At 37.3% G+C, this 20,943-nt stretch overlaps 4 protein-coding genes across 6 annotated transcripts; 2 read left to right on the forward strand and 2 right to left on the reverse strand.

The window, feature by feature from the left end:
• The first annotated feature begins 859 nt into the window (after nucleotides 1-859).
• Nucleotides 860-5,569, forward strand: LOC103416152 (auxin response factor 18). Of its 2 annotated transcripts, XM_008354496.4 has the most exons (15): nucleotides 958-1,367; nucleotides 1,461-1,568; nucleotides 1,823-1,938; nucleotides 2,067-2,162; nucleotides 2,260-2,316; nucleotides 2,617-2,769; nucleotides 2,879-2,963; nucleotides 3,144-3,234; nucleotides 3,334-3,498; nucleotides 3,592-3,705; nucleotides 3,795-3,867; nucleotides 3,951-4,098; nucleotides 4,191-4,795; nucleotides 4,889-5,076; nucleotides 5,169-5,569. In XM_008354496.4, exons 2-15 carry the CDS (start codon nucleotides 1,523-1,525, stop codon nucleotides 5,311-5,313), a joined length of 2,082 nt encoding a protein of 693 aa, XP_008352718.2. In that variant the 5' UTR covers nucleotides 958-1,367; nucleotides 1,461-1,522; the 3' UTR covers nucleotides 5,314-5,569. The 2 variants fall into 2 exon arrangements, with proteins under 2 accessions (XP_008352781.2, XP_008352718.2); XM_008354559.4 differs by having other exon boundaries at nucleotides 860-1,568; nucleotides 4,194-4,795.
• A 7,214-nt stretch (nucleotides 5,570-12,783) lies between these two features.
• On the forward strand, nucleotides 12,784-14,727 carry LOC103416059 (uncharacterized protein At4g00950). The gene is made up of 2 exons (XM_008354359.4): nucleotides 12,784-13,574; nucleotides 14,416-14,727. The coding sequence occupies exons 1-2, from the start codon at nucleotides 12,963-12,965 to the stop codon at nucleotides 14,491-14,493; spliced, it is 690 nt and encodes a 229-aa protein (XP_008352581.1). The 5' UTR covers nucleotides 12,784-12,962; the 3' UTR covers nucleotides 14,494-14,727.
• Nucleotides 14,728-15,143: 416 nt separating this feature from the next.
• Nucleotides 15,144-17,018, reverse strand: LOC103406211 (uncharacterized). Its single transcript, XM_008345214.4, has 3 exons — nucleotides 16,655-17,018; nucleotides 15,926-16,008; nucleotides 15,144-15,320 (listed from the first exon to the last, which is right to left on the reverse strand). Exons 1-3 carry the CDS (start codon nucleotides 16,731-16,733, stop codon nucleotides 15,291-15,293), a joined length of 192 nt encoding a protein of 63 aa, XP_008343436.1. The 5' UTR covers nucleotides 16,734-17,018; the 3' UTR covers nucleotides 15,144-15,290.
• Nucleotides 17,019-17,744: 726 nt separating this feature from the next.
• On the reverse strand, nucleotides 17,745-20,914 carry LOC103406210 (uncharacterized). 2 transcript variants are annotated; one of them, XM_008345213.4, is made up of 3 exons: nucleotides 20,677-20,914; nucleotides 18,554-19,488; nucleotides 17,745-18,419 (listed from the first exon to the last, which is right to left on the reverse strand). In XM_008345213.4, exons 2-3 carry the CDS (start codon nucleotides 19,432-19,434, stop codon nucleotides 17,951-17,953), a joined length of 1,350 nt encoding a protein of 449 aa, XP_008343435.3. In that variant the 5' UTR covers nucleotides 19,435-19,488; nucleotides 20,677-20,914; the 3' UTR covers nucleotides 17,745-17,950. The 2 variants fall into 2 exon arrangements, with proteins under 2 accessions (XP_008343435.3, XP_070680344.1); XM_070824243.1 differs by lacking the exon at nucleotides 20,677-20,914 and adding an exon at nucleotides 20,272-20,435.
• Between the last annotated feature and the right edge of the window lie 29 nt (nucleotides 20,915-20,943).

Raw genomic sequence — 20,943 nt, forward strand, 5'->3', positions numbered from 1 at the left:
AATAGATTAGCAATAGTGTGATTCAAATTTATCTTTGACGAGAATCTAATGGTTTTCTTTTATAAATGCCTACATTAGTTCAAATGGGTAGAATACTTTTATTCCTTTTCTTTTTCGTTGGGTCACCAACCCACACACTAGCTATGATATAATTAACATTGCAGTCCCAGTATCTCACACAAATAGAGGGGGTGGTCCAATTATTGGTCTACAGTTTTCATTTTTTTCATTTTTTCATGATAGGTATTGGTCCATCTTTTTTTTAAGAAATCTTTTTTGAATATACAATTTGAGTTTTTGTTGTATAAAAACATTTGTAAGGTCCATGCTTCCATTACGATGATTAATCGCCTACCATGAACCATCACTAGTACAAGACTCTAACAACATGTCATCATATGTTACCTAAAAAAGAAATAATTTTTGCAACTCGATTTACTTCTAATTTTTGTCACTCGATTTTCCGAATTTTCTGTGTTTTAATAATTAAAAATAATGTATGTAGAGGAAAAAAGAGTGCAAAAATCACTTCTTGACTTTGAAAAATCAAGTACTCAATTCATAATGGAAGAAATTTTTCAATGAGCTGAAAACATAGCCCAGTTCACCAATTGTCATAATATAAATGTTTGATTTTTTTTTCTTCAAGTTTTCAACCAATTGAATTATGTCAGCCGTGTTTCCAGCACATTGAAAAATCTCTCCATAATGAGATGGAAATGGAATATTATCAAGTACAATTAATTACTTAATTACTTAATTTAATTATTTATATATTTTTTTGTGTGCAGTGGAATGGGCTGTTATAAGACAATAAAATCCCACTCATTTATAAAGAAAATAGAATAAATAAACAAATGGGCATTTGATAGATAGATCCCACTCCCAAGTTCCACTCAATTACATGAGAGAATTGAAATAAATAAATAAATTTAGGCGTTTAAGCATTTTGCAATTTAGTATAATAACAACATGACTTGTAAAAAGAAGCAGCAGTTTTGGGGATTTGGTAACGTCGATTCAGATTAAACAAAACCCAGCAGAATACACTCACAGAGACAGAAGAGAGAGAGTCTTAGAGAGAGAGAGAGAGAGAGAGAGAGAGAGAGAGAGAGAGGAGAAGAGAGAGCTGTTTTCGCTTGGGCTGAGAAGCCAAAGCAAAAGGCTGGTTTGTAACTGAAACGCCCTCATCAGAGAGAGAGAGAGAGTATTAAAATTCACAGTCGTTACAGAGAAAAAGTAAAAAAAGATAAAAGAAAAAGGAGGGAGAGTAGCAGAGCCACAAGCAATAATGGCCGCTTCCATAACCGTCCTGTCTGTTTAGCCTTTTTGCTCTCCTTCTTCTGGGTCTCTTGTTTGTAAATGGTGTACGTTATTATGGTATTTCACCCATTACTGCCTCAGCATTGAAGACCCTGCTGTTTTGAGCTTTCCTTCTTCTTCTTCTTGATTTGTTTCAGTGCTGCAATTCCTCTGCTCTCTGCTCCTCCGCTGCCCTGAACGACCTCGTTTGAGCTCTTGAATGGCACACCTCGAGTGTGACTCCTCGATTTCTCGTGCGGAAACAGGTGGGTTTGTTTGCTTCGTAAGTTTAGCAGAGCTGGGTAAATTGGAAACGAAATGCAAAATGCTATAAATTTTGCAATTTTGGTTTCTGGGTTCTGAGTAAACACAACAATGCAGTCACCGAAGGCTCTAACTTGCTATAAAGTTTTAACCTTTAACCTGTTTTAATTTCTGGGTTTTCTTTTTTAGACCCATATATTTGTTTATTTATTTATTATTTTTCTTAATTTTTATGGGTGTACATTTTGTTTGATAGGTTTGGGAGGTGATGATCTGTATACAGAGCTATGGAAGTTGTGTGCAGGGCCTCTGGTGGATGTACCAAGGCCTGGAGATAAGGTCTTCTACTTTCCTCAAGGTCATATGGAACAAGTACAATCCTTTCTTCTATCCTTCTTGTTTTAATTGTTTCTCAATGGATCAAAATCTGTTTTCTTTTTTGTTTAATTTGTGTTTATTTTCTGGGTTTTTTATTATTATTTTTATATATTTTTTTGTAGCTGGAAGCATCAACAAATCAGGAACTGAACCAGCAAATCCCTCTCTTTAATCTTCCCTCAAAGATCCTTTGTAGTGTGGTCAATATTCGATTACTGGTATTGCGTTTCGGAATGTAGTTTTTCATGCAAATCAACGGTTTTGAGCGGTTTTTGTTGGTTTTCATTGATATTTGAAGTTTGTTTTTGCTTACAGGCAGAACAAGAAACAGATGAGGTTTATGCTCAAATCACTTTGCATCCAGAAGCAGATGTGAGAAACATGTTTGTTTTTTTTTGGTCTTATTTAATGTTTTGTTTCATCTTCCTCTGTTTGGTTGCTTAGAAGTAGGAGAAAAGAATATAAATTCACTGATGTTAAAGTCTTTTTAAATCAGTTGGGATATTATCTGAAAAACGAATAGGGGAGATCTCACATTTTTCTCAACCTTTTGCACAATTTTCGTAGTAACTGAAGGTGTTTAGATAAAGAAAATTTAAGTTCCAGCACTGAGAAAAGTGTGTAAGGCTCTCCGCTTTCTTTGTACTCATCTTCTTTCGGCTGGTATTACAGCAAAGTGAACCTACAAGTCCTGATCCATGCAAACCCGAAGCTCCAAAGCCAACGGTTCACTGGTTTTGCAAGATTTTGACAGCTTCCGATACAAGCACCCATGGAGGGTTCTCAGTCCTTCGAAAGCATGCCACCGAGTGCTTACCTCCGTTGGTATTTACTCTCGTTTACATACATTTTTGTTGTTTTTTTTACTATGCTAATGGTCAGTCAACGTTTTCTTTTCATATTTTCACGTGTACTTGTATTTTTATTTCATTAGGACATGAACCAAGCAACTCCAACTCAGGAGTTAATCGCCAAAGATCTTCATGGGTATGAGTGGAAATTTAAGCACATCTTTAGAGGTATCCTCTCTGCAACCGAAAGCTTGGTTTGTGAGGGAAAATGAATGCGAATGTGGTTTTGTCTTTGACTGCTGAAAGAAACTAATCGAAAGAACTAATATTATTAGCCATGTCGAATGCTAGAAACTATCCTGTTTTTGTGTATGATTGATGGGCTTACTTCTCACTAATTTATGTTAGGTCAACCGCGGAGGCATTTACTTACCACAGGATGGAGTACATTCGTCACTTCAAAAAGATTGGTTGCTGGTGACGCCTTTGTGTTTTTGAGGTATTTGCGTTTGAGAGGTGTAATCATTCTTCGATCACAATTAATAGGAATGCATGTTCATGGTAGCATGGATTTTTGTTAACAAGGACATGTTTGTAGGGGTGACAATGGGGAATTACGGGTTGGGGTTCGGCGTCTAGCTCGTCAACAGAGTCAGATGCCATTATCTGTGATATCAAGCCAGAGCATGCATCTTGGAGTGCTTGCAACTGCTTCGCATGCTCTTATGACCAAAACACTGTTTGTTGTGTATTCCAAGCCAAGGTTTGGACAATGGTTTCATTTTGTCTGTAATTTAAGATTCTTCAATTAATTTGAAATCCTTTTATTCTGGAGCCTTTTCCTGTTTTCTCTCAGGACTAGCCAGTTCATTGTTTGCTTAAACAAATATCTGGAGGCCATCAACAATAAATTCTCGCTTGGGATGCGCTTCAGGATGCGATTTGAGGGAGAAGAATCTCCTGAAAGAAGGTTCTCCGCGTCTGTAATGGATTTTTGGTCATTAATGTTTTCTTAATACTCAACTAGATTGTAAATTTCTACATATTTTAATTGCTCAGGTTCACAGGCACAATAGTTGAGGTTGGGGATTTATCTCCTCAGTGGTTGGAGTCTAAATGGCGATCGTTGAAGGTTAAGATGCTAACAAGTAACAGATCAAATGCTGTTTTATTTGCTCCTGTTCATGTACTTATCTTTCGCTGTATTTCTTGCAGGTTCAATGGGATGAGCATGCTGCAGTTCAAAGGCCAGAGAGGGTTTCTCCTTGGGATATTGAACTTTTTGTAGCTTCTGCTCCTTTAAATCTTGCTCAACCAGTGGTAAAGAGTAAAAGGCCTCGGCCTGTAGAAATTGCTTCATCTGGTATGAAAAATAACCGCACTGGATTATTTACTTATTAAAAAAAAAATCCAAGTTCTGAATGTCTTTTCTTGTTTGCATAAATTGGATTGTAGAAGTTACCACCAATTCAGCTGCTTCAGCATTTTGGTATCATAGCTCACCCCAGACCACAGAGTTAAACCAATTAGGTGGTGTTCCGGAAGTCCAAAGCTCTAGTAGTCAGATTGTCTGGCCTATGAGGCAGAAAGAAAGCAATAGCAGCAGTTACTCTAGCGCAAGGGTATGCTCAGATGGCATCTGGCCTTCTTCCCCGAACGTGACTGTTTCTTTGTGCCTTTTCCCAGACTCAAAGGAAAGCAACAAGAATGTAACTATAGGGTCTGTGCTCTCTAGCTTTGCCTCCCCAATTACCTCAAAGCCAAATAATGTCCCGATGCATGACCAGGTTGAAAACGGGAAAAAATCTGACACTTCAGGTTTTAGGTTGTTTGGTTGCAATTTGACAAACAACACTAAAACAACTTGTCCTCAAGAGCTAGTGTTTAAAACAATGCCGTCTGGTGCCAAAGGACCTATTCCAGCTGATGCATTTGAATCCGATCAGATTCTGGATGTTTCGAAGCTGTCAAAAGAGCAGAAACAAGTAATCTTGGAGGCCTCACCAAAAGAAACACAGGGCAAGCAAGGATTGACTCTTTCAATGAGAACTCGCACTAAGGTAAAATGTGGACTATTGCTGGTTCCGTTTTTATCACACCACTAGTTAAAAGCAGTTGTTCCTGATGAGCTATTTGTTTTGTCTACTGATAAGGTGCAAATGCAAGGGGTTGCTGTTGGTCGTGCTTTGGACTTGACTGCATTGAAAGGCTACGATCATCTAATTGATGAGCTAGAGAAAATGTTTGAGATCAAAGGGGAGCTTCGTCCACAGAACAAATGGGCAGTTGTTTTCACGGATGATGAAAATGACATGATGCTTATGGGCGATGATCAATGGCCGTTAGTAACCTAAGATTCGGTCTACTGCACTATTTCATTTCATTGCAAAATGAACTGGGTTCTAACTACATTAAATTTTTTTCCAAATGCAGAGACTTCTGTAAGCTGGTGAAGAAGATATTTATATATTCAAGCGACGAGGTACAGAAGATGAACAGATTCAAGCTTCAGAGTTCATCTTTAGATTGTGAAGGGACGGTAAGCATGGATTCTGAGCGTAGATTGGAACATGATTAGTTCAACTTCCCTTTTTGCTTCTTGTGGTGGTAGTTGTTTTACTCATATTTTTAGAGCATGCTGTAGGAAAACAGAAGGGGGCTAGGTGGGATTTAGGGGTTTTGTTTTGGTGCTGGGTTAGCAAAGCAACTACTCTTAATCAGGACTAGAAAATGGAAATCTGTCAATACTTGGTGTGGGTTAGGATGAGTCGGCCTGTAAAAATACATAATATGTATGTTTGCCATTTGGTTTTCAATTTAGTCCTTTGGTTTTATTGTGTGGAAAGTCCTTTGGGAGAAACTTACCTACTGAAGAAGATGATTTTTAAGCCAGTCACGCATTGTCAAGCGCTTTAATTTTACAGTGCAGTTGAACATTAACGTAACGCGTAAAAAAGGTGTTGGAAAAAGGAAAGAAAAGAAAGAAAAGGCTATGGCAATGTGTGATGTGTGGAGCAAGTGGGGGAGGCAGCAACTTTTGGTCTAAGTTGTCTGAAATGTGGAGGCAGGTGGTGTTTTCATGAAGATAGAGAGGAAAGTGGAAGTGGAGAAAGGGTGGAAAAAGAAAGCATCAAAATGTGTAAAATCCATTTGACAAGGACAAGGAAGATATGAGGGGATTAGCATCATTATTTTATCTTTGAAAATTTCCTTCACCAACTCTCTTTTCACTAAGAAATAAAGATACTAAAAGTTTGATTAACAACATTCACTATTTCCTTCACCAACTCTCTTTTCACTAAGAAGTAAAGATACTAAAAGTTTGATTAACAACATTCACTCTTACGCTTGAGTTTTCGAGTTCAATTCTACCCTCTCTGTCTGTCACTTGTATTGAAAGCAAAAAGATGTGGGTTTTCCATGCATTTTCTCATTGCCTTCCGTTGCAGGCATGTCCAACTTAAGCTCAAACTCAAAGGAAAAATGATCTTAAGAATTCAAAATGATAACATATATAGGAAAAAGCAAGGTAAAAATGCACCAAACATTAGTTTAAACTTCCACATATTTCAAGAATGCTAGAAGAGACCCTTTTGTCCACTACTGATATTGGTGGTTTTAAACTTTACATTAGTTGTTAGCCATCGACGGGTGTGGATTCAAATTGTTAATGGACGTAGACTAGTGGTCTTAAAACTGAATCCGCACCCTTTAACGGCTGACTATCCTTTTTCAAAATACTAATAAGTGCAAAACTCGTTGAACATTTTTCATGTAACATGGCATAGTGAGGGACACTTAATATCATAATATTTGTTGCTTTGTTGAATCAAACAAAATAATATTTGTTCTTTTGGTTCTTCCAAAGCTTGTTTCTAAGAAAAATTTACATGTTTTTGTTATACATGCTACACATAAGTTGGAAATGTTCTTTTATTAACGTGTTATATCGTCAAACTGTTAATTAAAACATTAATTGGTCATATGAATTCTTGTTTGAATGCTTGATGTTGACGGAGATCAGCAATTTTCAAAAAATCAAAGTTAGTTGTTTGTTTATTATTAATAAAAGAGTAGATTGTATATGCCTTATTTTAGGGGAGATGGAGTTCGGGAAGATTGCGTGACAGCTCCAAATTTGTTTATATTATGTTTTAGAAAATACAAATGAAAGGCAGATTCAATTGTCTCTTCACATAACATACAAAATTTTGTTACAATATTATTCAAGACAGTTTCACAAAAGAGTACGTATAAAAGGCCAATAAATGTAATATATATATAAAATTAGTCTGACCTAGTCCCTTTGTTTCCTTTAATTCCTTCTTTGCCCAATGTCTATGTCTACTGGATTCTCCTACAATTCATATCGTTTAGCGAGTTAATTTGTTAAATGTTAGGAGAGGAGGATTTGTGAGAATCAAACTCGCACCAAAGTATATAAACATTATTACTTTTTGCCACTGCAATAAAAAGTTATATGATGGGATAAGTGAAATATAACTAATAATAAAATATATTAAGTCAGTTAATTAAAACAATTTGTGACCTCTTAATCTAAATTCGAATATTGCTCACCTGCAAGTTAAAGTTATTTAAAATATATCGTCTTATAAAAACATAAAATACTATAGTTGGTCAACCACCTATGATGTCAAAAATCATCCATTAGTGAGGTGAATGGCTTCTAGTGTTTACCAGATATATGCTCACTTTTATCATGTTTACAAAGAGAAGTTTTCTTTATCTCTTACTAGCCTTCATGCACCGACTTACGCGTTTGTAGAAGACATTTTTTGAATTACGGCGTGCTACGCGCTACTTATACGTTTTAAATATATTTATATGCGTAAATTGACAAAGAAAAGTCAAAGATTTGAAGTAAATGAATAATCTTAGATCATGCTAGAAGAAACCCTTCATAAACCAATTAAAGCAGCTAAATCCACATAATAAAATCGATCTCTATTGAATTTATATTAAAAATAGAGAAAATAATATTTAATAAACAATTGATTGAATCATATTATTGCTAGCCCATTGTGAAACTAAACCCACCCCTCCCCCTTAGTGTAGATAATATCGTTTGTTCAAAACAAAATTTCATTTGACAACTTATTTAATCACATTATTATCCGCGTGCGAAAAACATTTTTTATAACCGGCATTACACGCCTTTTAAATGTTTTGAACGTGTTTAAAAATAGAGAAAATAATATTTAATGAACAACTGATTGAATCGCATTATTGTTAGCCTATTGTGAGGTACTAATTATTAAAAAAAAAATGTACAAAAATAATTAATTATTAAAAAAAAACTGTTAAAATGATGAAAGTACCCCTGTCACATTTGATGCATTATTTTGGGTTGCTTTTGAAGTTTTTCGTTTGAGGGGCATTTTTGTCCAATTATTTTTTGTGAAACTTGTGACACCAAAGAAATACTATTCATTGGGTTCTTGGCTTTATATATAAAGAAGATGTTTTTTAATACGAAGACATTATGTATATATATAATTTTTTTTTTTATACAAAGATGCATTTACACTAAAGGCGAGAGATTTGAGTTAATCATACATTAGGCAAATGTCATAATAATTAGATTTCGAACTCGTTATTTGCGAGATTCGAACCTAAGACCCCTATTTTTTTTTCTTCTAGGAAAAACTATTGCGTTAGTAGGTTAAATTGTTAAATGTTAGAGGTGAGGGAGATAGGTGGAGATTGAACCAACATTATAATGCATAAGTATTATTGATTTCCGTTACTACTAAAAACCTCCCACTTCTAGTAAAAAACAAATATTACTAAATCATAGTATTAAATAATAATGACGTTCAATTTTAGAATTGAATGTTCAAATTTGGATACAAGAGCCCGACCTAGTAGCTTAACCACCAAAGGTAACTCGCATCTGCTACCTCTACAATTAAAATGTTCTTGTGATCTTAGTGTTAATTCTTAAAAGGGTCGGCCTAACTCAAAAGAATAAGCCCATGAATTTATGGGTTTTGTATGTTACTAAGCAGAAATGAAGATTTTTAATAGTAATAGCCCAAAGCTAAGAAGCCCTTAAATGATTAATGGGTTTGGGAAGGTTGTTTGTTTCCACCACCAAACTCTCTCTCATTGACAAAAGGCTTAATGATTGATTTCCTCTTGAAACTATCATTTAGCCTCATTTTACTTTCTGAAATTAGTTTTGTCTCACTTTATCTCATAAAACTGTCATTTTTGTCTCATTTAGTCTCAGTTCACCCAATTTTCGTCAATTCCATCAAATAAATGTTAAATTAAAGGATAGTATGGACATTTTATTTTGGAGAAATTAGGTTCACATCCTTTTTTTTGCTACTCCATTGATTAAAATCCTATTCATTTTCAATTTTTGATCGAGGTCCTTATATATTAATAACATCATTAATTATTTGAATAATAAAATATTTTTATTTTTAAATATATTCCTTTAGTGTTAAAAATGTTACAATTAGTATATTTATATTTATGGCTAAATTTTTTATCATATATTTTTATTTTTAGTTTGTACCTATTTTTAATTTGTACCAATTTTTTTTCCATTTTTAATTTGTACCCATATATTAGTTTCTTTTAGTGCCCATATTTTTTAAAGTTTTATTTGTGTTTGTACCCATGTGTATACCGTCACGTGACATTGTGTATTTAATCAATGATAGAAAAATTACATATTATGTTTTATGCCTAAACTTTGTATCATATATTTATATTTTTAGTTTGTACCCACTTTTAATTTGCAACATTTTTTTTTAATTTGTAGTATTTTCTTTTTAGTTTTATTTTGAACCCATGTATTAATTTCTTTTAGCGCCTATAGTTTTTAAAAATTCATTTGTACTCATAATTTTTTAATCTTTTATCTGTACCCTAATTTATTTATAATGTTCCCATTCTTCTTTATTAATGTACCACTTTGTTATATGTGAAATGTACCAAATTTTTTTAACACTATGGATACATTCTTTTGCCATTTATTATTTCTTATTTTTACATAGTTTTTATCCATTTATTTAATCAAAATGTTTGAATTTTTTTATTGTAACCGTTTCTGATAGTATTATAATGAGGGATTTTAAATTTATAGGATTATAAATCTCATAAAATATCAAACAATTAATGTCAAAACTATAAAAATATAAATATTAATTGTAATATAATGAGGTGTACAAAGTCAAGGGACTTTGATCAAACTTTGAATATCATTAAGGTTTTAGTCAAAGAATGTTAAGGATTAGAGACCGCATCCAAAACATCCCTTTTATTTTTGACACAATTCTTTGCCTCCAACTTGCATGATAAAACAATCACAATTCAATTCTTGGTAACTCCAGTTCAAACCCCCTTCTGTCTCCCTTGCAGATTGATGCTTAGCTGTATCTTCAGTAGTTGGATTCAATGAGTGGCTTAAATTTGATTTTGAAAGACAACTCATTATTTGCTTTTAAACACACAACTCATTATTTGCTTTTGCCAACAGTTGCAATTACAGCTCCACACCAATCTGCAAGAAAGGCAGATGGGGTATGAATTAGAGTTATCAAAAATGGAATTGGAATTGTTTAGCAAACAAGTTGGAGGTAAAGAGTTGTGACAAAAATAAAATGTTCACACTATCCTTTAATTTAACGTTTATTTGACGGAATGGACGAAAAATAGGGTGAACTGAGACTAAATAAGACGAAAATGTCAGTTTCATGGGGCAAAATGAGACAAAACTAGTTTTAAATGGTAAATTGAGGCTAAATGACAGTTTCATAAGACAAATCAATTAATAAGCCTTGAAAAAAAAAACTTGTTTGTTTCATGTGTTTTTCATTTTTTTTGCTTTCTACTTTCTACATAATTACACTTTAATCATTATTACCCTTAGTTTCTTACTTATTCGAATTTCGCTATGATTATGGGTTTAGTGAGTTTTTAGTATTTTTGCCAAACAAGACAAAGCAAATTATATCAACATCGATTATGCTAATCTAATTTATAGATCGGATTTATGATACAATATATTTCAATTACTTTTACTCAAGCCAAGACTTTTCCGAGCGTTTCTCAATCACATGACGTTTTGTTATTGTTAGTTGTAACATGGACACAATGAGAAACACAGTGTACATCCTCGTTTTACATACTTCCGAAGTCGGTAGAGAAATATAAGTACTTTTGAAGTTATGGATTGCAATTAGGCCTATACTATAAAGTCATAGGAGAGAAAAGGACTCTGATCACCCTTTTATGATATCACAAATCTGCTTTTGAGCAAAGCTAATTCTTTGATTATGAAAATGACTTGCTTTCTGCTTTTCCCCTTGACTTTTGCTCCTGGATGACAATTGACAAGTAGCAACTCTACCACGCCAACTACAACACTGATGGTTAGCCACACGATTACTCCTAATACCACTACCCTAATTAAAATGTCATAGATAATTGTTTGAGCAATTACACATTTGTCAATGGTCTATTCAAGTATCCATGATCTGGATGAAACTTGAGTGAAACTAAGTGGAGGTCTGAAGCGACTGATGTTGAAAAATCAATGAATGAGTTGAAGTTATACGTAAACATTACTTCTTGCTCTATGTCACACAATGCCTTTGATTGCTCCCAAATCAACTAAGATTTCGTATAGTATTATTGACTTTCATTTCATTAGAGTTGATAAAAAAAGTTCCTGTTATATGAGGCTTGGATTCTTAGGTGCATCTTTACTACTAATCCTTAGTTAATGGCAAGGCAAGTCAATGGACTGTGATTAATCAGTACCCTAATCAAGAACTCGGCAATCTAGAGACAGATAACTTTCTCATTATATGTGAATTCGTATAGAATAATTTCCTCAATAACGAAATTTTTTTGGGTGCAATCAGTAGTATGTCTCTATCGGTCTATCATTCATCTTTTTCATCTTAATCACGTGATGAAAGAGATAGAAAAAATAGTACGTCCAACTAGTTGCGTAACGGAATCCCTTTTACTATTTTACATGTATGGTCAATGTGGAGGCAGGTTTTGTTAGGCCTTCGAAAGCCAGCTGGTATCTTCTTCTTAGTGCCAACCCTTCAAAATCCAACTCTTTAGCACTAGATTGGTTGAATGTGTTTTCTCATGCTTTGAAGCTTTAGACTTACAAGGACATGACAATCTGCGGTTGCCTTGAGAGGGTGGGAAGGTTTTTAGGGTTTAGTGGCACAGAGGAGATGACTTTTTTGGTTGCAACTTTGATTGACCAACTAAGTTGCTAAAGTCCAAAGAGAGGCTCGGTAGGACTTCTGAAAAGGGTTTATTCTACATCACAGGTTGGCATCCTATGCTTTCATGATTCCAGTTCCAATCTGGTATGCTCGTGTGCACCAAATGCTACCATGGGTCTTTGAAATTGGTACAGAAAATCTAACTTCCTTCCTATGTTTTATGCCAGAAGCCCCATTCGATTGGGATAGTACACAGGACCACCTCTGTTATCCTCTTCTGACCTTAGTGCCCCGAGCTTAAGGAGCTTAAGGATGAGAAATTTGGGGCTCTTGGTTTGTGTGAAAGAAAAATTAGAGCACTTGATTTGTGTAAAGTGGGCTAGTAAAATGAGTTAACGGAATAGTCAGATTCAATTTGAACGGTCTGGATTGCCGGATCCTTGAGCTACAGACACTAAGATTCGGAATGGATCTCTATCCCAATCAAGAGGAATAATAGGATTAGTCGCAAATGCACATTGAACGGAACCCTGCTTTGCTTTTAGTACCATCCAAGAGGAATTGCTAAAACAATCGCTCGGTGTAAGACTAATTTTGCCCGATCATGAGCTCAAGTAGCATGAATGACTAGGATCGGTTGAGAACGCGTGCGAAACTGATATGGCCTTTCTTACTTTGTGAGTTCAATTAGCATAAATGATTAGGAACAGTCACAAATTGATACAATCATTACCACTTTGTCAGTCCAATAAACATAATTTTTTAATCCTCAATAGTAATTCTAAATAAAAACAAAAAATGTGGATGCACTGCTCGCCATCAATTTCCATGTGTGGGGATTTCCTGTCAAGCAGCAATAGTACGAGCTTAGCAAACATAGCAACCCTCGATTAAAAGGTATATGTGACTTTTGCCTTTTATTTTCCTCTGGGGACTTTCCTCTTTCTCTTCTCCTCCTCCATTGTCTCTCCCTTTTCACACTCAAAAAACTTTTACAGCAATGGGGCTGGGATCTGATGAGGCCGAGCCACCACAGCTGCCCTTATTTTCTGCCCCACCATTTCACTCCCACGAGCCATCAGGGACCCTAACCCCGCCCCACCCCTCCTCAGTCTCGGTCCCATTCCGCTGGGAAGAGCAGCCCGGGAAGCCAAGGCCCTGCACTGCCCTGGCCACCCTTCAAAACCCCACTGACTTTTCCCAAAAGTGCTTAGAGCTCCCTCCAAGGCTGCTTTTGGAAGCCAAACAGCTTTCTCCCACCACAGTGTTGGAGGGTCCTTATGTCGGCAGGCCAAGGTTTCAGTCTTCCTCATTCAGGATGGAGTGTTATGGCGGTTTTAGCCCCGAGAGAGGAGGGGGGCTTGGTGCTCTGGTTCTGAGCAGGAAAGGGAAGGAGAGAGGGTGGTTTGACTCATGGGGGAGGAGGGTGTTGAAGGGAAAAAGAGACGTTGGTGGGGCTAGTTATGTCTTTCCATCTTCTGTGGACGGAGAGAGTGACGGTGGTGGCAGTGTGGGAGGAGAGAGTGGGAGGATGAAGCTGAAGAAGAAGGTGCCAAGGATTACAAGGGTTGGGAGCTTTTCTAGTCTCTCTCATGACAAACCTCACTTCTGGGTAAATAATTTCTTTCATTTATCTCATCCTTTGGTTTTTAATTTTAAATGGATTTTATATATTATGGCACGCTCACGTATCATTAAAATTTTGTCAGCGCATTCACCCTTGCACCTGACGTCCCGAGTTCCATTTAGTATCGCTCGTGTAAAATTTGACCGAGAAAGTATGAACTCTAGATGGTTTTAATGTCATTGAGAAACTGGTACAAAGCCTCGGAAGGGTGTGACAGGTTCCCCTCTTCTGCAGGCGAATTGATCTAAGCTCTTTGCTAGAGAAAGAAAGGGGTTCTTTTAGTATGCACCGGTATATAGTATGCACATACACACTGGGATCTCTAGTCCTTAGAATCTTGGCCGCATATCCAACCCTCTATTCATCCGGTGCGTGCCATATTCATCTGGTATGTAGTATGCCATATTGCCATGCTATATGTACCCAACTAAGCAGGTCTCTAAGTAGGACAAGATAGATTGGGGTTTGTACTTTGTAGGGTAGGCAGAGGAATGGAATGGGAGTGTGAGAACATGTTATGTCGCTGGTTTGGCCAAGGCCACGAGTGTGACGACTTAAGGAAAAGTCGTTATGGCCCATTTTAAGATGCTTTTGGAAGAAGCACTTTTGATCATAAGCATTTTAGCTAGAAGCATTTGGAATTGCTTTTTGGAGAAGCACCTTCAAATGCTTATACAATCTTTGCAGTTGTCATTTCTAATCTTTTTCCGCCATGCGCAAGCGCTTTCAAGCATTCTAAATGCAGTTCCAACCAGACATTTAGATTTTCGTTTGGGAACGTTGAAGTTATTTGTAATTGAAGTAAAACTTGCTTCCATGTTTGCAGGCGACAGTGAAACAGAGCTTGAAACAGGCAGTTCCATGGAAGAATAGAAAATTCAAGAAAGATGGGTTTGTTATATGATTTAGGCTTGTCTCTGTCTAGTCCTTTAATATTATATGTCAATGGAAAATGACCCTTTCTTCTCCATACTCAAGCTAAGGACTTCAGAAACACCGCCGCCACCGGTGCTGAAAACCGGGATGGTGCTGAATTGCGGGGGACTTTGTTATGGGTTAGGGTTTATGGTCAGTCCCCATACGGACATGTAAAATGTAAAATGAATTTGTAATGTATTTGTGTAAAATTTAGCCCTAATTTGATGTGCTTTATCCTGTCAACAATTTCAGTACATTTTGCCTAATTTGATGTTAATCGCTGTCGTGTGAGCCTTCGCGTCTGTGCATTAACACCGAAACGAGACGGAAATGACCCAAATAGTTAACAGATTAAAACTCCGTGACCAAATTGGCCAAATCGAAAACCCGAGCAAAACATGGGGATCAGAAAGGCATTCAAACCTGTAAATTATGTTTATCGGGACAAACGAAAGTTGTACAAGACAATGGAAAGAAATTTGAATTCGTATGAAGAATAAAACAGCAGCAGACACTTGTGTCCAACATGCATTCATTAAGCTTCAAATTAGGCTTCAATCTAACAAGAACTGCATTGATTAGGCTTCAAATTAAGCTTCGGCTAGTTAAAGTTAACGCGACAGGAAACCAATCATATGCTTGTAACAAAAAGGATAATATTCAACATGCAGCATCACTGTCTCCATACAAGTTTGTCATGCTTATTTCAATGCTCAAGACAATGGAAAAATGACAGGGAAATCGTTCGAATTTTGTTGCCTGTACCGATAAATCATATCACCGCTATTTTTTACCTGTCATACCTGCAACCACCTGCAAAAAATACCCGGGTAATTCAGAAAAGGAGTGATAGTAAACAAACAAGTCAGAAGATGTTGAAATGTTGTGAGGGTATCAAATCATTTGTAACTTTTTTTTTTTTTGAGAAAAAATTGTTCAAAACTCGTGGACGTGTAAAAGCACATAATCAAATCATGTCAATGTATGTAAGGGGCAAGGCAAGTTGAGAGGATCCGATTATTCTATGTTCTTGTTTTCCTATCCTTTCCAAGTTACATGCTCATTGAAGTGTAAGAGCACCAAACCACGTAGACCTATGTAAAGGCGTTGTGAGGGTCCATAAGCATTCTATGAAGACCACCATTCTAACTATAAGATGAAGTCCACCGTGTTGGATAGGTTCCTTAAAGCAGCTCAGTAGTGATAAGATCTAAGTTGAACACCATCATAGTATCAACGCTAGATCTTTTGAGCAGTCACTTTATCCAAGTTAAATTATGTTCTAATCTGGAAAAGCATGAATCAGCCGTGAACATTTCACTACGAGCAAAACAACATACCAAGTACTCCAATGGTGTAAAGTGCATAATTAGGTGGTACGAATGAAAATTCAAATTAACATGTGATTTAACACTCACATCACTTAAAGCAGGCTGAGGGACTTGCTTAGATGCTTCAAAGGAATCTAGAATTGGCCTTACTACAGCGGGAAGGAAGAGTCCTGAAATTCAATCCACAATAACGAGTCAGTTGAAGATGGCAATAACCCCGACAGGAATGCCCTTGAAACCTTAACAGATACTGATTAGATGATTCTTAGAATGCTTGATTTATTAACTTGAAAACATTAGGAGCCAAATTTGACCCGAATCTAATACAATTTCTATAGGGATAATTTTGCAATTGGAAAATGCAATTCTAATTCATTAGGAACTAATTATTCTTCTGAGTTTTTCTTCGATAAATGAATGCAAACAGCTCCAAAACATGGAATTCTTAAACTTGTAAATCGTAAGAGATCACGAGATAACGAAATTCGGCAAAAAGATTCAAACTTTGCCTTGAAACATGCATGCAAATTCCTGCTTTAAAGTATGCAATACTTCACACACTTCAAAGGGAAAGAAACCAAGACTTCCTCGGCATCAAACAGCTCTAAATTACACCTTCATTGCGCTCAAACATTCAAAAGAAAACGCATTGGCAACTGCCCATCATCTAATTTGAGATGAAAACCCCCTCAAATCGGTAACTTTGAACACGAAACCAAAACTCAATTTATAAACATTGAAATCAGTGTTCCAATTCTGGGCATTTGAATCCCATCAATTGGATCCTAAATTTAACTAGAGGGAGAGAGAGAGTACCAACGCCGGCGATGAGGCAAGAAGCTGCGACGACAGGCTCCTGAGCGACGAACATCCTGAGCTTCTCCATCACTGCCATCTCTCTGGTGTGTGTACTTTCGAGTTTGTGCGTGTGAGTGATCCTCTTCGTCGTCTGAGCTACGACCTAGAAAGCTGCAAGGAAATGGAAGGAACCAGAAACGGATCTGCTTCGCAAGAAGACCCGGGTGAAGGGACGGGTCATTAACGAATCGGGTTCACTACTTAATTTGGGCTCAAACTTGGGCTTCTCATTAATCCAGTCCTAACTATTATGGTCCATTTGCTTCCATTTTGGTTCCAATAGAGAGACCCAAGTTTATATTCGGGTTATTTTCTCATGCACCATGGGCAAAATGGAAATATTAATTAATAATCACATTTTCGGGTTAAGATCTACACCGTTATACAAGAACTCAACACTTTTCCACCATTGTCGTAAATGATCACTTGCATTTTTAGCCCCCTCCTTGTCACAGTTTGGCGCACGGTAAACCATATCGCCTTCAAATTGTAGAAATAATTGTATTCAAATTGAAAGACTTCTTTGCAGTTAGACGTCCACTCAAATATGGTATTCTTCTTCATGAGCTAAAAAAGAGGTAATACACCACCCACTGAAGATGCTCTAATGTGTAACACTCTTATGTTAAAGTGAGTTCTCTTTTGAGTTTGAGTATCACAATGTGTTAATATATTATCAACGTAATATAATAAGAGTAAATCATAAGGCTAAGTGAGTTTTAACGTTATAAGTGGATGAACGTATTATAACATGAATAAATTAACAGTAGCACAACATCGTAACGTAACAATAACACCGATTGATTCCTCTTTCTCTCATCGATGGCAACTAACTCTTCATTCAGCGGGACAGGAAAGTCGTCTCTTCAAAATTTCCGACTGTGATGCCATATTCTGAAGCTACACACAAGTCTCATAAATCATGAGAGCATCAAAGTCAAAACACACAAAATTTAAACACCAAACTGGCTTTCAAGGTCTTGATATAGTTACATAGGAAAACAAAAGGAAAAGGAAGCAAGACTTGTTATAATTTACAAACATAAGGTGGAAGAACAACCAACCAATTTTATGCAGAATCTCATCCGTCCTTGCAGTATTTATACACGTACATCGGGGTATATTTACATACGAAAACTACGAAAAACCTGGACGAAATACACAGAAAAAGAAACTAACCCAAAATACCTATTCCCTTTTGAACAATCATTACAAGAAGCATGAAATGGTCAGAACTCAGAACTACTACACAGCCTAGAAATGGGGTAACATCCACCCCACAGTCCATCCCAGCAGCAACCCAGCACCAACAAGACCGAACCCCAATGCAAAAGCAACAGCATACGTTGTAATGTCGTGTCTGGGTTCGGCCCTCCTTCCTCCTTTACCCTTGGCACCCTTACGCCGGCTCCTCCGCAGTTTCTTGCCTTTGGATGGCATCCATGGAAGTCCCTCCGGTAAAACAGTGGCGCTTGGACGCTGGTCATTGTTTTTGATCTGGAGATAAAGGCTTTCCAGCTGCAGCAATCGGAACCACTGCTTATAGGCAAAGAGTTCAGAGGCTTGTCTGAAGAAGAGCTTAAAGATGTGCTCCTTCTCGGCATAAGCTTGCTTCGCCGCCATCTCAGCTTCCCTTGCACGTGTTTGAGAATGGCAGAGTGCCTCCATTAGCTGAGCTTTTGTAGGCTCACCCTCAGAAGGTTGTTGAATCTCCATGACGTCTCTGCAAGTAGTAATACATCTGATCTCAGATTGCTAGTCCCAAATTTTTTTTTAGACGGAGTACAATCTAAAAATCTGAAAGAATTCGTAAATAACATGGGGACCTGAAATGTCAATCTATTATGTAATAACCACCTGAATGACTTGTCGGAGTGCCCTTCTCCGGATGCTTCTCCCTTTCCAGATTCACGATAGCGATGTGCAGGAGTGGTCATATTGGAAAGATAGTTCGCTTGGGCCTTCGCATCTAAAGATGTCCCCAATATCACATTCGGGTCAGAACAACCAATATCAGCATATGGATGTCTCTTATGATACATTTTCTGAGGTGGGGGAAGGTCGCAGTTCTCAATATGGTTAAGCGACTTCTGAGCAACCAAGGAAGCCAATTCATCTCTGTCCGTTGTCCGCCACCATGGTTCAGCTCTCCCACCTCCAAGCCAAGGATAATCACAACAAAACTCCTTGGGTTTCTTGGAAACTGGGCAATCAATGGTATCCATCCCCATTATTTCACATTTTCCCTTCATTTCGTATTGGAGAAGTTCCTGCATGTTTTCACAATATTTGGTGCTAACATCTTGCTTTTGCACTTCGTAGCCTGTCTTCGTACAAACAGCGGAGATACTATCCGCATCAGTGAATTCTGCTTTTTGCTGGTGGACCTCGCTAGTGTTGGGTGTTGATTTCACGAACCCAGCTCTCAGTGTTTCCATGTCAGCCTCCAAAGCATTTAACTGTTCGTATGTAAAATCCTTTTGGTGCCCATGGCTAGGTTGCAGCCACCATCTTGTACCGGGGGGTCGACTAGAATATGGATTCCGGTTGACAGGCATGAAACCGGCGGCAGGATGATCTGGCCCTTCTGCTCCAATTGCAGGCCCAGCATCAACCTGCCTAGTTGTGGAAGAAGAGGATTGGCAGCACGCTAACTTGGGAGCTCTTTTGGCATCCTCTTGGACGAAACAACGATTAGCTGCTCTCTGCCACACAGCCCTTGCTTCTGCTGCTGCCATCAACTTGTTATTCTTTTGCACATTTTACCTTGTAGAAGGCAAATACGCTGCACACTGTTAACAAAAAAAGAAGAACACATCAGAAAGGGTCGTACTATTTCACTACCGAAATCCCACCAGAGAAGCAACAAGAGAAAAACAAAACAATTATTCATTAGAAGAATCCAAGATAGGTTCTAAAATTAAAATCAAGACGATGGCAAGTCTTCAACATATTGGACAAGTTCACAGTTCATTTGGAGAATGACAACTTATGGAAGCTGTTAAAAGTCCATGGTGTCAGCCGAAGTTATGTAATGGGACACCGGATATCCCGATTTTACACACTAGAACTAGCTGAAATCCTTCATTACCCGAAAAATTATAAGATACAAACCAGATTATAAAGCTTGCTATACTTTATATCATGATCAGGCGGGTTTTGCAACCGTTGTCAACCCAGCCAATTTGACTCAAAACCCGAATCTCCTTACAAGTCACACAACTGCGATCGATGTGGAAATTCCTAGATTCCAACTCCACAACCTACTTCCCTTTATATCAAGCTCGCTGCGTGCTCGCTTGACTTTATGAGAATCGCACTCGAGGAGAATCAACAACCCCAATCACCATCATTCCTTTTCTTCAAGGCCAATGAAAAAACAAATCTTAATCCCGCATCGCTCAAAACAAATACAAAACAGAAGTTCAAACGAATAAAAGCACCAACACAATCAGAAGAAGAACAAAAACCAATGGATAACACAATTAGCAACTGCACAAAAATTCGAAATCACGAAAAAAAAATAGAAAGCTTTAAAAACATTAATACCAATTAAAATGTTGAAGAGCCATTACCTCCACTGGATGAGTAAAAGCAAAGACCAAACCCTCAAACATTCATTCAACCGTCCTTAATCCAACCCTTGTTTTCTTTCTATAAGAAACCCCAATGCAAAATGCCAAAGGGTTCTGAATGACCTTACTAACCCTTAAACATAATCCTGCCAAATTTAAGCACCCAAATTAGCAGGCTTGGACTTAGCCAAGTTAGCGAGAGACAGGAGCAGTGTGCTCCGCCTCTGCACTCAAGTTCGAATCCCCTCCTCGTAGTTCATGAGACGAACCCAGATTAGCAAACATGGTGAAAAACAAAACCCAACAAAAAAAAAAATCCATAAAAAACTTAGAAACAAAAGCACCCACCAATTCAATTCCATCAAACAGGAAGAAGAAGAAGAAAAACAGAGAAGCAGAACAAACCTCTAAGGTAAATGAAAAAGTGGGAACTCGTTAGGCTTGGATCTAAACCGTTCAATGAAACGAACCGTTTTGCGGTTGCAAAGACGGAAATTCAGACAAGGACTCTAAGAGGAAGCGAGAAGATGATGAGCCATGTCAGAGAAGAGCTTTCGTTTTTCAGTTATCACTTTCCTGCTTTTATGCTGTCGGTTTGCAGTTTTGCACAGCCCCATTCAGCAACCAAATATTGTACACCCCCCTCGAGACTCCTGCGACGCCGTATTGGCC

This window comes from Malus domestica, chromosome 01 (assembly GCF_042453785.1).
Source record: "Malus domestica chromosome 01, GDT2T_hap1".
NCBI classification, from domain to species: domain Eukaryota; kingdom Viridiplantae; phylum Streptophyta; class Magnoliopsida; order Rosales; family Rosaceae; genus Malus; species Malus domestica.